The following is a 17,497-nucleotide window of genomic DNA, read 5'->3' on the forward strand; positions in this document are numbered from 1 at the left end:
GTGTTTAGGGTTATGAAAAATGTGTTACTTGACCCTCTCAACGGAGAGAGTTTATATAATGCCCCAGCGTGTGGCCAACGGTCTGAGTTTTTGGGCTAAGCCGAGGGTTTAGGTCCAAAATCCGTAACTGTCAGAATTATAGGAGTAGACCTAAGGATTCTGGGGGACTGCTTGACACTAGCCATTATGCGAGCAAAAGGGCGATTCTGGTCGACACGAGATGATATCTAGGAAGCCAAATGAACGCCTAGGGACGTGGGAGCCGACCTGCTTGACTGGGTTGCATAGTGTTCGGTGTCGGGCGCAGGAAGAATGCCTTCTCCCCCCGTGAGTGATTGGGTCTAGGTCATTGGGCCTTCTCAAAGGTGGACGTGAATTGGGTCGTTTCTTAGTGTCGGGTAAGTCCAAAACACCATTAAAGTTTAAAATAAATACGTAAATAATCTTCTGGTCCCTATAAATTAGCGTGTTTTTTGTCTGTTTTTTAAAATAAATTCTTAGATGTGTCAAATTTATTTGATTTCCGTCTTTGTAAGTTAGAAAGTTTTTTGGTTTTTGTCCTTGTAAAATTCAAAATTTTGCTAAGTTATTGGGTCGAAAACCAAAACACTTTCAAAATTATAAGGATAGAACAAAAAAAAGACACATTTAAGGATTTGTTAAAACAAAAATAGAGACGTAAATAAAATAGTTTATATGAAAAAAAAACTATTTAAACATAAAATAAAATATTAAATTTTTTATTAAAAAAATAAAAAAAATTATAAATATACAAATGTGATAAGGTAAATCAACTCACATTGAGATAAGATCTAACTTAATTTAAGTTTAGTCAAATAACTTTTTCAATATTATTAGACATTCTTAAATATATAAAATTTTTTTTATTAATAATATTATTTTATTTGACTTTTTTAAATCAAATTATATATATTAAATATTTTAATAATTTAAATTTATTATTCTACACTACTTTTTTGCATTTTTAAATATATTATAATAAACTAAAAAAAAAAATCAAATTTCATTTAAACTATAGTAATATAGTGAATTAAAATAAAGTTTATGATAAGCATCTATGCCAAGTTCATGAATTTGTTAACCCCTCTAGCTATGTATACGCAATAGTGGCGAGATACAACACAATCGTGCGAAGCTCAAAATCAAAACCCACCCAACCTTATAAATTTCTGGAACTTTCCGTTCCTTTCTCAACCCATCATCAAGACAATTTCCAACGCCGCAGAAAATCTTCTTCAAGGTGAACCACAAATTGCAAAGCTGACGAAGAGAAAGCGAGAACAACGACAAGAAGAAGCGCAACAACCTGCCATGGGTGTTGACTATTACAAGCTTCTTCAGGTTGATAGGAACGCTAAGGATGATGACTTGAAGAAAGCTTACAGGAAACTCGCTATGAAGTGGCATCCTGATAAGAACCCTAACAATAAGAAAGAAGCTGAGGCGAAATTTAAGCAAATCTCTGAAGCTTATGATGTAAGTTTGAGACAGTTTTTACTGGATCTCGGTTAAAGTTTTGATTTTTATTGTTTTTAGATGATGGGTTGTGCTGAATTTGTGTTGGGGTTAATTTTTTTTATTGTTTTTATTGTTTGTGTTAGGTTTTGAGTGATTCTCAGAAGAGGGCTGTGTATGATCAATATGGGGAAGATGGGTTGAAGGGGCAAATGCCACCAACACCTGATGCTTTTAGTGGTGGTGGTGGTGGAGCCAGTTATTATTCTCCGGCAGACATACCGCCTTCGTTTCGGTTCAATCAGCGGAATGCTGATGATATTTTTGCTGAGTTTTTTGGGGTTTCGAGTCCCTTTGGTGGGATGGGAGGATTTGGAAGAGGGGCTGGTGGTTCTGGTGGGATGGGAGTGAGGCTTCCGAATGGCGTGTTTGTTGATAATGTGTTTGGATCGTTTGGGGATGGAGGAGGAAGTGGAGGTCATGTGCATCAGAGTGCTCCTCGGAAGGCGCCGCCTATTGAGAACAAATTGCCGTGTGCTCTTGAGGATATATATAAAGGGGCTACAAGGAAGATGAAGATCACCAGAGAAGTTATTGATGTTCATGGGTGAGTTGTTTTTTTTAGGTTCATTTTGCAATGATGTGTTTACTGTTGTCGATTATTAGATATTTAAATGAGTTCAATTTCAGTTTGGTACATTGTAGTGTAGCTGAGATTCACATGTCTGGCCTTGTAGATTGGTTGATTAGCAATTTTGATTTGATTCATCATAACTGATTCTTTTGTGTTTCATTTTGAAGCAAGTGTTTTGCCAATTGTATTGTTCATTTCTCTATGTTTTTGTTAATCCATCTATCTAGCTCAGAATATGCTGGTTGAATTTGTAGTTTGTAATTCTGGTTGATGCAATGTTTGTGGCATTTGCTTCTTTGTTGAAAGATGAAAACTACTTGGGAGTTATAGTAATTGTTTAACTGATTACAATATGCTTTGATTCATACCGCGGTTGAATTTTCCTTTTCTCCCAATGTGAAATACTGATGCTTCATAACTAAATTGAATCAACTTTTCAATCACCCAAGTTAGGGTTGCCTTGAGTTTTTCCATATAGAACAATTTCTTGGTAGGTTTTGCACTCGTAGAAGAATTATTGTTCAGTTGTAGTTGACATCAAATAAAATGTATATGCCCGATATAAAGCTAGAGTTCTACTGTTATAGATTTGTTACTGTTTTTATTCTAAGTTATGAGTTAATGAAAGTATGAAACTTTAAATTTTAATCATGAAGTACTGTTTATAGCTAGTAAGTAGCTCTGCTTGGCAAATTGCTCTTTTAAGAACTTTTGATTTACTAACCATGTCGTAATTCGTAAAGTTACACTCAAAATATGATTTGAAGTTTGTGTGGATAGCATCATGTATAGAAATGGTGGATCCCATTGTGCGATTGTTATGAAGTTTGTGTAACTGATTTTTGAGATTATATTATTATTAGTCCTATTTCATTCTAGTCTAAGAGTAGAGAAGTCTTCTGCAAAATCTCGATAACGTCTGGTACTATGATGTTTTATCCTTCTCTTAATTAATGTTGCAATGGCTTGGTGTTTGTTAAACGGAATCAATAATCGGTATGCCCTAGTCTAATGTAATAATGGGTTCGGGGCTGGCATTTTCATTGTTTTGGCTAGGAACATGGATTGTTTTTCGAGCATAATAGATTTTCTATCTTAGTTTGCATTTATATCCTCTAACTAAATCATCTAGTATTCCAGATAAGGTGTAAATATCTGAAATTTATGTATGATATTAGATATTGATATCTCTCATTACGGAATTATTAGTGTTGTAGAATGCCCTATTGATGACTTTTCTTTCATTTCCTTCTCGGTGCAGCAAAGTCATTCAGGTGGACGAGATCTTGACGATTAACATCAAACCTGGTTGGAAGAAGGGCACAAAGATCACCTTCCCAGAGAAGGGAAACGAGCATCCAAATTCGATACCTGCTGATATCGTTTTCGTCATTGATGAAAAACCACACAGCGTGTTCACTCGCGAAGGAAATGATCTGGTTGCAACACAGAAGATCTCTCTTGCAGAAGCATTATCTGGCTGCACAGTGAATCTCACCACACTCGATGGTAGAAACTTGACTATAGTGGTCAACAATGTCGTTCATCCGGAGTACGAGGAAGTTGTTCCAAGAGAAGGAATGCCGCTGCCAAAGGATCCAACAAAGAAGGGAAACTTGAGGATAAAGTTCAACATCAAATTCCCATCTCGGCTCTCTGTTGATCAGAAAACGGGATTGAAGAAAGTCTTAGCTGCATAAAGTAAGAAATTTATTGGCACATCTTGGCTTCTTTGCATGAACAAATTGTAAATTAGATTTACCATAATCTTGACAGAAGGCTATTGGGAAATTTGGTTGTTTTTTTTATATAGATTATTATTACTTAGTATAGTGATTCAAATTTTTGGATTGATATTTGGTCTATTTTATGGTTGGTTATACAATGAGCTAAAATTTAGTTATATTTATAGCAGTGGTTAATGTTCATTAAGATTTTGGTACATGCTGCACACATAGTCTTGTAGATAGGAATAATGATTTTTCCCTCTTGAATGAATTATGGAAGAACTGTCATGATTGCCAATGTTTTTATAAGTATATGAAGGAATTGTCTGAGCTGAGATGATTGAATCAGGATTTGTGGTAAGATTGTCTGTGCTGAAATTTTTAAATACAAATGGTAAGTTGTTTGATAAGCAAGTATATGTTCATGGAAGAAAACATGTCTTGATACAATTTTTTTTTTAGGCCATGTCAAGAAGGACATTGCATTTCTTTCCAGATGTATATCCTAAGAAAAATACTTTTTATTATTTATTTATTTATTTTACTTTTGGATCAAGTTTGGTTGTGTGCACATGAAGGGTAGAAACATAACATGTGTGCCAAATGTTTTTAATGAGTTTATGTCTGGAATTTTGTCAACATTGAGTATGTGCTGATGCTTTATTTCAATTCTACCATTTTGTTGAGCAACACCTTTGAATGTATAAAATTGGTTTAGCACGAGCTCGGACTCATTATCTGTTCTAATATGTTGAATTGGATGACAAATGACAATCATGATAATGAAATTTTGGACCAGTAGATATACTTATGTTTTGGTTTTAAGTAATGTGATCCAAACCAATCTGGTGATAGAGGCAATAGACTGACTTGAATTAAATGATAATTTTCTTTATCTAGCTAAATGGCATGTTATAAGTGGCTTTAATATATCAAATGAAGATGATGAATACAAATGAGACATTTGTGTAAGTCTCTTAGAGATACATGACGAAGTCTAAAATGGCACATAGGTGACATGAGAATTACAAAGTTATTGTACTAAAAGTATTGATTGAGTTGGTCAGGTTGTGTTTATTGGCTTGAACTTCAAGGTTATCTGCAGTCTATATTAGCCTTCCGTTTGATTACCAAAATCAACCATATTGATATTCATGTCTTGCAAAACACAAGTTTGACATAAAATAGGACATAACAGTTCAATGTTTGGCATAGCCTTGAAACTGAAATTAAATTCAAGTGGATTTCAGGTTAAAACAGGACATGAGTAAGGTATATATTATGTGAGGAAGTGATGTTACCAACATACTTGATAAATATAAAGCTACCATTAGAAAGAATAATTTTTACAAGCTTAATTTTGTAACAAGTGTTAAACAAATGTAAAGAATAACACACATGATCGTTGGCACCATAGTCCAACACGATCTAAGAATTAAATTTTCTAACCGATTTAATAAAAATATTGCAAATGATACCTGAGGTGGACTCAATAAGTAGATGATTGTGAGCTATGAATGAAGTTGAAACTTGGTTGGTGGTTGAAGCCTGATATGGGTTTTTTAAGTTTGCTTGTTGGTCTAAGTTGACAAGTTAATCATACTGAGTTTGAGAAATAGTAACATTGTTGTTTGTAGATGAAGCACCTAAGCCAAAAATGTGGAGGGAGGGTTTTTACTAGAAGACGGGGCAAAGGAATACAGGAATATAGGGAATAACTATAGGAGCAAAGAGCATTAAATTGGGAGATGGAAATAAGGTATTTTCTCAAGGGGTGTATGAAGGAGTTAGTATAAATTTGGGTCCAATGGTGATAGTGGTGGATGCATTGGTTTTGGATTTAGGTGAGTTGGATATAGTGTTGGGAGTTTCATGACTGAGTACTTTAGGGAAGATGGTGATGGATTGGAAGGCTCTGTCTATGCAATTTTGGCATTAAGATGAGCTAGTAATGTTATAAGGGTAGGGAGGGAAACCAGAACAACAAGGTTTCCTCAACAACTTCTTGGAAGATAGACATGAGAGAAGGGATGAAGTGTGGAGTTGGTCAAAAGGTGAAAAGAAGTTAGATGGTGTAGAAAAAAAAATCAAAAAGAGCTTAAAATTATGTTGAGTCAATTTCAGAGCATATTCCAAGAATACATAAGGCTTCCTCCCAAGAGGTCTCAAGTGAATCAAATCAAGATGTTCTCATATCATAACCCTGCTAATGTGAGGCCATATAGGTATCCACATCATCAAAAAGAAGATATTGAAAGGCAAGTGTCAGAATTACTCGAAGCAAGTGTGATTCGTCCTAGTATGAGCGTATTTTCAAGCCATGTTATCTCAGTTAAGAAGAGATATGGTAGTTGGAGAATGTGTGTGGACTATAGAGCTCTCAACAAGGCTACAATACCAAATAAGTATCCTATAGAACTAATTGATGAGTTATTCGGAGCAACAATTTTTCTAAAATTGATTTAAAATCTAGTTATCATCAAATTAGAGTAGCATACAAGGACATCCATAAACTGGATTTTAGAAATCATAATGGACATTATGAATACTTAGTAATGCCATTTGGGTTGATGAATGCCCCAGCCACATTTCAGGCCACTATGAATGACATTTTCGGACCATTTTTGAGGAAATTCATATTAGTTTTTTTGATGATATCCTAGTCTATAGTAAGAATATGTCTGATCATGAGAACCATCTGAAGCAAGTGTTGTCTGTTTTACCATCCAATTGTTTTGTTGCTAATCAATCTAAATGCAAGTTTGGTTGTCAACAAATAGATTATTTGGGACACATAACTTATGGCACAAGGATGTCAATAGACCCTGAGAAGATTAGATGTATAGTGGACCGGTCTGAACCGAAACATGTAAAAGGTGTACGTGGATTTTTGCCTAAACCTTTGACTGAAATGACCAAGAAAGATAATTTTAAGTGGGGTCCAAAAGCCTCTAAGACTTTCTGTCAACTAAAGACAATCATGGCCACCTCTCCTGTATTAGCCCTGCGTAATTTTTCCCTACCCTTTAAAGTGGAATGTGATGCATCTGGAAGGGATATCAGGTCAATTTTGATGCAAAACAGACAACCTGTAGCTTTTTTCAACAAGACTTTGTCTGATGGCAATTTATCAAAATCCGTGTATGGAAAAGAGCTTATGACATTAGTAATATCTATACGGCGCTGGAGACTTTATCTCTTGGGGAAACAATTCACTATGTTTACTGACCACAAAAAGCTTGAAACACTTCCTTCAATAAAGAATTTCCAGACCAGACCAACAATGTTGGTTAGCTAAGTTGCTTGGGTACCAATTTGAATTCAAATATAATCTAGAAGGTGTGAATAAAGCAGCTGATGCCTTATCCAAATGTTATGGGGATGTGGAGATGAATTTTATAGTCTCTTACCAAAAATGGTTGGAAGGTCAGAAATTGTTACAAGTGCAACATGATCTGGAATTCAGAAGATCATTGTTGAATTGATGGCCTCACTAGATACAAGGCCAGGTTTTATTGTGCAACAGGGTACCTTATTTTATCATGACAGGTTGGTTTTGTCCCCAAACTCTCCCTCAATCCCATTGTTGTTACAAGAAATTCACAACACACCTACAAGAGGTCATTCGGGGTACCTCGTGACCTATAGAAGGTTGGCCGAGAATTCATATTGGGTGGGATATACGATCCCCCTTGCCGTTAGGGCGAGATTTGATTTCCCCTCCTATAGTATTTTTTTTGTGATTCCCCCTTATAAAACAAAGAATCTATTTTCAAAACCCCATATCCCTTGTTTAGCTGACTGGACATGAGGAAATTGGCTGACTGGACATGGGGAACTTGGCTACGTGACATTCTGGAATTATAATATAGATTAATAATTCTAAAAAAATTGATTCCCATGAAAATAGAATCCAAGAACACACGGATAGCAACCAAACTCCCAACCAGTGAACCAAATAATTTCTTTTGTATTAATCTTGCTATAGGTAGTACATATATATATATATATATATATATATATATATATATATATATATATATATATATATATATATATATATATATATATATATATATATATATATATATATATATTTGACGTTTTTTAAACTAACATTTATTATTATATTAACGTTTTTTATATTAACATTTATCTTAACATTTTTTTATTACTAAATTTTAAACTAACATTTATTATTATATTAACATTAGTTTATAAAAAAAAAATTTAATAACAAGTATTGGATTAATATTTAATGGTTGAAATTAAAAGATAATTTTTAAAATTTGATTAGTAATTTCTCTTTCCTCTTAATATATATAATATATCATTTCAGTTAAAATATATCGTTATGTAGTTAATATATGTTAATATATATGTACCAAATATACCATATATACTTATATACTTAATGTTAGTAATGTAACAAATATATATATAATATATCATTTCAGTTAAAATATTTAATAATATATTATTTCAGTTCTATAATAAAACATAACAGACAAATTGGCCTAGTGGTAGCGCCCATTTCATGCAACATGGAGGATGTGGGTTCAAGTTCCATGTTTGCCAAATTTTGGGAAAATGCAACTTCTAATGTTTCCAAACAGTGCTAATGTGATATTTAAAATCACAAATAAATAAATAATATTTAAAATAATATTTAAAAAGCCACATGGATGCCACCTTGTAAGATTCCCCACGCCCAATCAGTCAAACAAGGGATAGGGGGTTCTGAAAACAGAATCATTGTTTTATAAGGGGGTATCACAAAAAAAAAATATTTTGTGAGAGCTTGTGACATATTCTAGAGGGAAAAGTATGCAGCTACTATCCCAGGTGGTCTCCTACAGCCTTTTCCTATTCCCAATGCCATTTAGGAGGATTTGTCCTTAGATTTTATCACTGGCCTTCCAAAATATAAGGGTTATGCAACTGTACTTGTGGTAGTGGACAAACTATCTAAGTACAATCACTTTATCCTTCTAAGACACCCATACACTTCCAAGTCCATAGTAGAGTTATTTGTGAAAGAGATTGTCAGACTCCATGGTGTTCCTACTTCTACCATCAGTGATAAATACCCTTTGTTTGTGAGTCATTTTTGGATGGAATTAATCAAGTCACAAGGTACAAAATTGAAGTTGAGCTTTGCCTACCACCCACAATCTGATGAGCAAACCAAGGTGTTAAATAAATGCTTGGAGAGTTATCTAAGGTGTTTTGTATCGAATAGCCAAATTCCGGGTCTCATTGGATTCCCTGGGAAAAATATTGGTATAACACTACTTTTCATGTTTCTATTGGGAAGACACCTTTGGAAATGGTGTATGGAAGACCATCTCTCAGCCTGTTAATATTTTTAAGCAACGAGACAAAGGTAGCTGTTGTGGCATTGGATTTAAGTTAAATGGACGAGGCCTTGAATCAGCTTAAGAGTCATTTGTTGCATGTTGAGCAACAAATGAAGAAGTATGCAGATACAAAAGAGAATAAATGTACAATTTGATGTCAGTGAATGGGTGTTTTTTAAGCTTAGACCTCACAGACACCAGTCAATAATCAAGAGGATTAATCAAAAGCTAGTTATTTGTTATTATGGTCCTTTCAAAATTATGGACAAGGTGGGAGCTGTAACATACAAGTTACAATTACTTGACACTTCCCGAATTTATCCAAATTTTCATGTTTCATTGCTAAAAAAGGCTATAGGCGACTGTCAGGCTCAAAGGGCACAACATACATAGTTAGAGGTGGCACTTGATGATGACTTTTATCCGGAAAAGGTGTTAGGCTCCAAAATTAATGTGTTAAGAGGTGTTTCCATTCCTCAATATTTTTTTTTTAATTTTTTGAATTAAAATTGAAAAAGTTAAAAATAATATTTTAAAAAAGTGTTATATTTTTTAATCATTTTTGAATAAACATGGAAATAAAATTAGAAACAACAAAGAAAAGGGAAAATATGGGAATGGTGGGATTCTAACTCAAGACACAATGCTCATACCTCCCTGAACTCAAGTATTTTACCAATTGTGCCAATTCATTTATTAAAAATAAAATGGAACAATAAACCCTATAATAGTAAAAGACCCGGACAAAATTGGGGTGTGACATTGTTTGATAAGAAGTCCCCATGGGCGTCACTTCAAGAAAGTCTCATAAGTCTTGCAAGCTCTATGAACCTAGATTGCTGATGCCATCATAATTGAGTTTGTTGCCTTGCCTTCGTAGTTATATTGTGTTGTTGGTGTTGATGAGGTACCGATCAAATGGTGACGAGTTTGGTTGAATAGTAATGTTGGTGGAAATGTTGAGGTTGGAAAAAAGGTAATAGTTGTTGTGGTGTTTGGTAGTTTATGTTTGTTTGTTCTGTGTTTTGGTAAGTGTGTGATGGATTGGTTAGTTTTGCTTGTTGGTGTTGGGACTGATAATTTTTTTGTGGTTGTTGTTGCTATGAGTGGGTTCTTGGTATTATGGTTGTGTGGGTGGCATGTATTGGTTATGGGTTTAGGTATTTGTTGGTTGATAATTTTGTTGGGTTGTGCGTGTTGGGTTGGAGATTAGGTGTCTGACTATGAAGTTTGTTGGCGTGGGTTAACTAAATATATGGAATCACATTATAGAGTTGGTTAGGACCAAGTTATATCGGCGTTTCCATTCACAACACTCAGCTTTGGCGTATCATGTCCAATGGTCATAGTCCCATTGGTTTAAGACTTTGCTATATGGAATTATGTGAAGCACCTCGGTAGACCTGAGATTTCTTTGTGCATGTCGAATTGAAATTTCACACGATCAATGTGGTGAATCTCCATAGTATTGAACAAAATAATCAATGTTTTTAAAGTCTAAACAACAACATCTTCTTAATCCACTTCATGATGATCTTATAAACTAAGATATGATCTCCAAATAGATTATTATAGAAAATAAATTAGTTTAATATATGTTAATATTAAAAATGATTTATTATGAAATGAATAGTTTAGTGGTAATAAATCGTTTAGTTCCAAGTGATTAAATATATTTTGTATTGCGTGATGGTTATGAGAACATATGTTGTAGTTCATCCAAATGGGTGGACCACTTATAAAAATTAAAATAAGTTATTTAGTGTTAATAGTATACATTGAGTAAATTGAAATATCTATAATGTTAGAAACTTACTTAGTTATGTATGGGAATACGAATTTGTGGTGGTTGACAAGCGCTAGGGATATCATTCACAATCAATCACATGCTTGAAGCAAAATGACACATCTAATACAAATAGATGTATTTTTATCTATAGAGACACATTAAAAAACCGGACCCTAATTATAATTTCCTATTTTATCTGCATTGAGTAAAAATGGATGTATCTTTGTTTTCATTTTTATACATAGAAGGGTCGTTAAAGGCAAATACGATTTAACCTTTGCATGGCTCTAGATCTTGTTTCACCATTACCTACTTTGGGGAAAATTTTGAAGTATAGTACATTGCAGGAGCTTGTGTCATTTACAAGGATCCTTACGATAAAATGATTATTAATTTGAGGACCTATGTGCTTGCAGGTATAATTAAGAAGTGATCCAAGATTATAAAGCTTGTGCATAGCAATATTCAAGAAGTAAGTGTTTAGCTTTGATGATGACATGGTTTTGATAATAATAAAACTCAAGATGAAGCAACTATGAAAGTTATCTCAATTGGTCAAATATGCACAAGGTGGTTGATCAAGATCAAGTTATCCTTCATAATCAAGCTAAAGACAATTTTGTTAAAGTTAACACGGTAGTCCAACAAATCTCAAGTGAAGACTTAGGGTTTATGATCACTGTCAGTTTAAATCTTCAACATCTTAGATGATGGTAACTAATATGGAAATATCTCAAACTTCATCACGAAGACTCAAGGCTCTAATTGGATGATAAAATCAATGATAATGCCAAGACTTGATGCTTCAAAGTGTGAAAGAGATGAAGTGTGAACGCTCGCTTGATGATTCCTGTTTGAGTGATCAATGTATTGTAAAGACACAATGATGTTTCTGGAAATGTTATGGCTAAATATTACACACACTTAAAACATTGAAAAGCTCCCACTTTTTAATTAAAACAGCCAAAAAATGTTTTTAGAGTTTAGACAGTTGATTAGGGGATTGTCTGCTTAGTTTATGAGATTTTTCTAAGCTGTTCAATTGATTAGATTTATAGCCTAATTGATCATATAATGCATAATCGATTCAATAACGGATTAGGAAAGTCTCTTAATGATTGGTAATAACTCTCTATCTAAACCATACATTTTGGAGAATAATATTCGATTATTTACAGTGCCTAATTGATTAGCTAGTCGATCATATCACTTCATTGGCCCATTGATTGTTTCCAAATTTACACCATTTTCTGGCCTATAAATAGAGAGTTTCTCTATCATTTTAACTCATCCCGAAAACCCCCATTTTTCATTTATATCATAATCTCTCTAAATCATTTATACTTTTCTCATATATTTTAGTCATATCGCTTTCATTACGTATTTGAGTTTAGTAAGAAATTTTATTCTGGGTGAGGGCTTAATTATAAATTTACCAAGAGTATTTTCTTATCTTGAGTAAATTATTCTTTATTAAGAAATAATTATTTTGGTTGAGACTTGAGAGTTAAACCATTGCAAAAGCTCTTGTTTGTATTTGGAGGATTTGTCGAAGTCTCTGTTTGGTTCTAAGCTCCGCCATTAAAGAAAAACTCTCTTTTTAGTTTGTGGAGATCAACTAATGAAACATATTCACAATGGTTCTTAAGCTAAGTCTGGTCTAAAGCTCTATTGGTTCGAGATCATCCTGGTGTAAAATTTCACTCAGATTGTGAGTTCAGCCTGGTTAAAAGCTCAGTAGGTTCTAGATCATTCCTGTCAAAAATTTGGTGTTGTTCATGGTTAGCCCGTGTAAAACCCCAATTCTATTTGGAGTATAGTCAACTCAAAACTCTGGTTCGATTCAAGATCAGCCCCTGTAAAACCTATGTTTGGTGCGAAGACTAGTCGCTTCAAGCTTGTTCGTTGTTTGGTTTGAAGACTAACCGCTTCAAGTTCAACCTGTTGTTTGATTGTATGTTAGACTGAAATTTTATTTCCTTGTATAAGGGGAATTCATGGACTTAACCTTCTAAAAGCTCTCAAGCAATAATGGATACTCTCAAAATCAATTCTCGGGAAGAGGAATAGGTCACTTCATTTGACTAAACCTCTATAATTTTCTAGTGTCATATTCTCTTCCCATATCTCTTTTATTTTCCACTTAATCTCTTTACTTTGAATTTCCGCTGCATACTTATTCAAATTTTTCAATAAAATATTTTCAAACTTTAATTTTTAAAATAAATTTGTTTTAAATCAACGATTTTCAAACCTCCATAATTCACCCTCCCCTCTTGTGTATGGAGTCACATGTTCAATTATTACGAACAGTGGAAGACAACGTTGGAAATTTCATCCACCTTCTCATGATCTCTAAATCCCATGATTGGTCTATCGTCTCCTTGCTCCTTGCTTAAGGGTGTAAATTCGTTAGATCTTATAATAAGGGATCTATTTTTTTTGAATGGGTCTTTCCTGATGGTATCTACAACGAAAGTTGAAGAACAACTCGATCCAAAAATATTTTAGATTGCGCCCATCTGAACGCGACTGTCGACTGATGTGGATTCGAATTAGAAGACCATTTAGATTACATATCCAATTGTGAAAATTTATAGGAATTAATGGTCAATTGCCACGGACGGCGTCAATGTTTCATGTTGGAACCAAAATTGTTAATGCAACTCTTTGGTGTGATAGCACAGGTGTATTCCCGGTGCGGTTGTGCGGGGTGGACCTGCAATATTAGCACTTCAACGCACAAATTAATTTTTTAAGTAATGGTGATGGAATAAATTATAGATTGATAAATCATGCATGTTTCTATATCAATTACAATATTTATAAGATGGTCGAAGTTGAATTCCCTAATTTTGGACTTAGTATCGGCCTTAAAACATTTACCGTCATGATTTTTTTAATATTATTTTATTAAACCCTAACACATATTTTTTATTGACCTCAACAACCAGATTTAAATGTACCAACAAAAAAAATTTACCTTCCTTACACTTGCACACATTTTAAGCATCCATATCAACAAATTTTCTACACCCATAATAAACTTGCAGAAGGTATTTTAAAAAAATGAAATTGTATCATCTATAATCTATATTCCTTTTAGTTTATGAACATGTACCTTCCGGGGAGTATTCCTTCTATTTCCATTACTATCATCTCTATTCACATCTCAAAATTTAGCAAAGTAAAATATTACAGTAAAAATTAGGATCCAATGAGACAAGAGATAGTACATCACACATTCAACATTCGTTGATCATTCCCTATTTATCATACTTAGAATTTGGCTTCCTCTCTTTAGTGTTTTTTCCTTGCTCCCACGTGGCTTGGGCCCATCCAAATATTTAGGTCAATATCAATGATTATTGGAGCCTGTGTTCATATTCCTTACATCTACAATATAATATAAGAAAAGTGAAATTCTGAAAAGTACCGAAATGCTTCCATTTTGTAATCAAATTCTTTGCTTGGAGTAAAGATTTTTTTCATTTAAAAAAAAAAATTTCATTTAATTTATAAATGTGTAATTAATGTCATTATTTTTAGAAATACATGTAAATATATATTTTATTTACACTAAAATTATAGTAATGGACGCCTCTATTTTTTTTAGAAATGGAGATGATCCTTACTTGATTTATTACTGCACATGCTACAAATACTTAAAACCAAAATCTAATAATACTTTAATATAATAATACTATTTGTTAACATTTTTATCATATTTACTTTCACCATCCTGTTCATGTAATTAATGTATTGCTAAACCCTTTTACATATATCATTTTAATAATTTTTTTAATATAACAAAATAAATTAATATATCTTTCTATCTTTTACTTTTATTTTTAAATATTATTTTCTTTTTTATATTCATAAAATTTCTCTTTAATTTTTCTCATACTCTTTTCATTCATAATTTTTTTAGCTTCTATTTTTTATTACATTTTTTTAGCTTCTAATCTTCACATATTTTATAACAAAATTGTATTTTGTACTAAAAAATCTTACTAACCTAAATATTTTTACAGGTACCAGACATTTTTCTATATATTCAATTTATTTTTTCATGGATACCGAACATTTTTCTATACATTCAATTATTTTTTTCACGGGTACCAGACTTTTTTCTATATATTCAATTATTATTTTTTCTCCATAAACAACTTTAAAATCAATAAAATATGTGGGGTGTCATAATTAAGATTTGATCTTTGAGGTAGCTATGACAGTTAAATTCTCTAGTTTAATTTTTCTCATACTCTTTTCATTCATAATTTTTTTAGCTTCTATTTTTTATTATATTTTTTTAGCTTCTAATCTTCTCATATTTTATAACAAAATTGTATTTTGCACTAAAAAATCTTACTAACCTAAATATTTTTACAGGTACCAGACATTTTTCTATATATTCAATTTATTTTTTCATGGATACCGAACATTTTTCTATACATTCAATTATTTTTTTCACGGGTACCAGACTTTTTTCTATATATTCAATTATTATTTTTTCACGGATACCAGACTTTTTTCTATACATTCAATTATTATTTTTTCACGGATACTAGATATTTTTCTATACATTCAATTATTATTTTTTCACGGGTATCAGATATTTTTCTATACATTCAATTATTATTTTTTCACGGGTACCAGACATTTTTCTATACATTCAATTATTATTTTTTCACGGGTACCAAATATTTTTCTATTAAAAAATAATCTAAAACAAATGCGCGTTCCGTACCAGAACGTGCGAACGCACATGTTTGTCACTAGTTTTATCAAAAATTTAATCGGCCACTTGTTGGCATATCAAATACCTCACAACATGCATGTTTTTACTGTTATATTTTTATTTAAAGTTATTGATTTTTTATAAAATATAAATAAATAATAGAAATTTTAAAATTACACAGACAATTTTGAAAAAAAAATTAAAATTTCTGATAAAAAATCATAAGTTTCATAAGTTATAAGTTATTATTAGAGTTTTTGAAATTTCTGATATTTACGACATAGACCGACTTTTAAAAGCACTAGTATAAATTACTATCGACAATTTTAAAATGAACTAACAAAAATTTAATTTATAATTAAAAATTTAAAATAAACTATCAAAAATTTAATTTGCTATCAGAAATTTATAATAAACTACAGAAAATTTATTTGCTCTTTTTGAACCAACTTTCTCCATAAACAACTTTACAATTAATAAAATATGTGGGGTGTCATAATTAAGATTTGATCTTTGAGGTAGCTATGACAGTTAAATTCTCTATTTTTATCCTACTTAAAATCAAATCATAATTTAGAGTCTATTGGAGGTCAGAATCCTTAACATAGATTACCATTTAAAAAATACTAGCAATTCAACTTGAAGTTTTTCAACAAACCTTTTGAGACTTTGGGGAGCAAAGTCGAGTCAAAAAGAAGAACACAACTAAAATTTCGGAATTTGTTGGTAATGTTGATCTTGAATGATTCATGAACAATAATAATCATTGATTGAGAACTAATACAGTGTAACTTTTTAGGTGCCACTAAATTCAATATTAGATGTCCCACCATCATATAGGCTCATAGCAAATTTCAACGATAGTGTCCATCATTTTAAGTTGTATACATGTGTGGAATTGAAGATTTTAACATTTTGTCTATAGAGCCCTATTTTTATTTTCAGAATTTCACCAAATTACTGATATAAATAGCAAAGCATGATTATAATGACAAAGGATGTAAATAATAAAAAAAAAATCAAAAACCTGGTATTCGATGAAAATATGGGTTGATTAGTTAGTGTAACTTATAGAAAAAAAAAAAACAAAAAATTTAGTAAGCATAAGATACATAAACAATTTCTTTAAATTCTGAACTAAAAAACAAAAACAGTAATAAGGGTGAAAATTCAAAAAGGCAACCAGAAAGTGGTTTAGTTCAATAGTAGTTTTCTGGTTTAAGACAAGACAACCTTTGAAAATTGAAAGATCCTACTACACACAAGGTTTCAAAGGTTTCGGATCTTGCCAGTGTAGATTTCAAACTGATAAGGGGACCCCTCAATCCCAGTCTTATGAATTTGGAACCATGTTTCTTATTTTCAACAATTCCTATATCTTTAAAGTTGACCCATAGCCATAGCATAGTCTTGGACTCGAAATTTCTCTAGTATTTTCGGTGTTTACTATACAGCTACATAAATTGCATGGCTATTAGTTTTTTTTATTTTTTATGTAATCTAGAGAATACTTTTAATATAAAATATTATATTTTTAAAATTTAATTAAATTTTTAGTTGTTTAACCTAGTTATTAGTTTTATTTTAAATCTTATAATTAAGTTTTTTTAATTTAATTTTGTTAATTTTATAATTTAGTTAATTCTTTCTATTACTCTATTTCTCTTAAAATAAGTGTTATATTTGACACTTTCGCATAAATTTAAAAAAAAAGTAATAAATGAAATAAAAATAAACGTAATTTTATCAAATTATCTTTATCAATATTTT

At 31.9% G+C, this 17,497-nt stretch overlaps 1 protein-coding gene across 1 annotated transcript; it reads left to right on the top strand.

Annotated features, from left to right (window-relative positions):
* Positions 1 to 1,081: 1,081 nt before the first annotated feature.
* Positions 1,082 to 3,964, top strand: LOC131625442 (uncharacterized). The gene is made up of 3 exons (XM_058896309.1): positions 1,082 to 1,497; positions 1,623 to 2,083; positions 3,372 to 3,964. The coding sequence occupies exons 1-3, from the start codon at positions 1,333 to 1,335 to the stop codon at positions 3,808 to 3,810; spliced, it is 1,065 nt and encodes a 354-aa protein (XP_058752292.1). The 5' UTR covers positions 1,082 to 1,332; the 3' UTR covers positions 3,811 to 3,964.
* Positions 3,965 to 17,497: the final 13,533 nt, after the last annotated feature.

This window comes from Vicia villosa, unplaced genomic scaffold (assembly GCF_029867415.1).
Source record: "Vicia villosa cultivar HV-30 ecotype Madison, WI unplaced genomic scaffold, Vvil1.0 ctg.000217F_1_1_3, whole genome shotgun sequence".
Classification (NCBI taxonomy): Eukaryota; Viridiplantae; Streptophyta; class Magnoliopsida; order Fabales; family Fabaceae; genus Vicia; species Vicia villosa.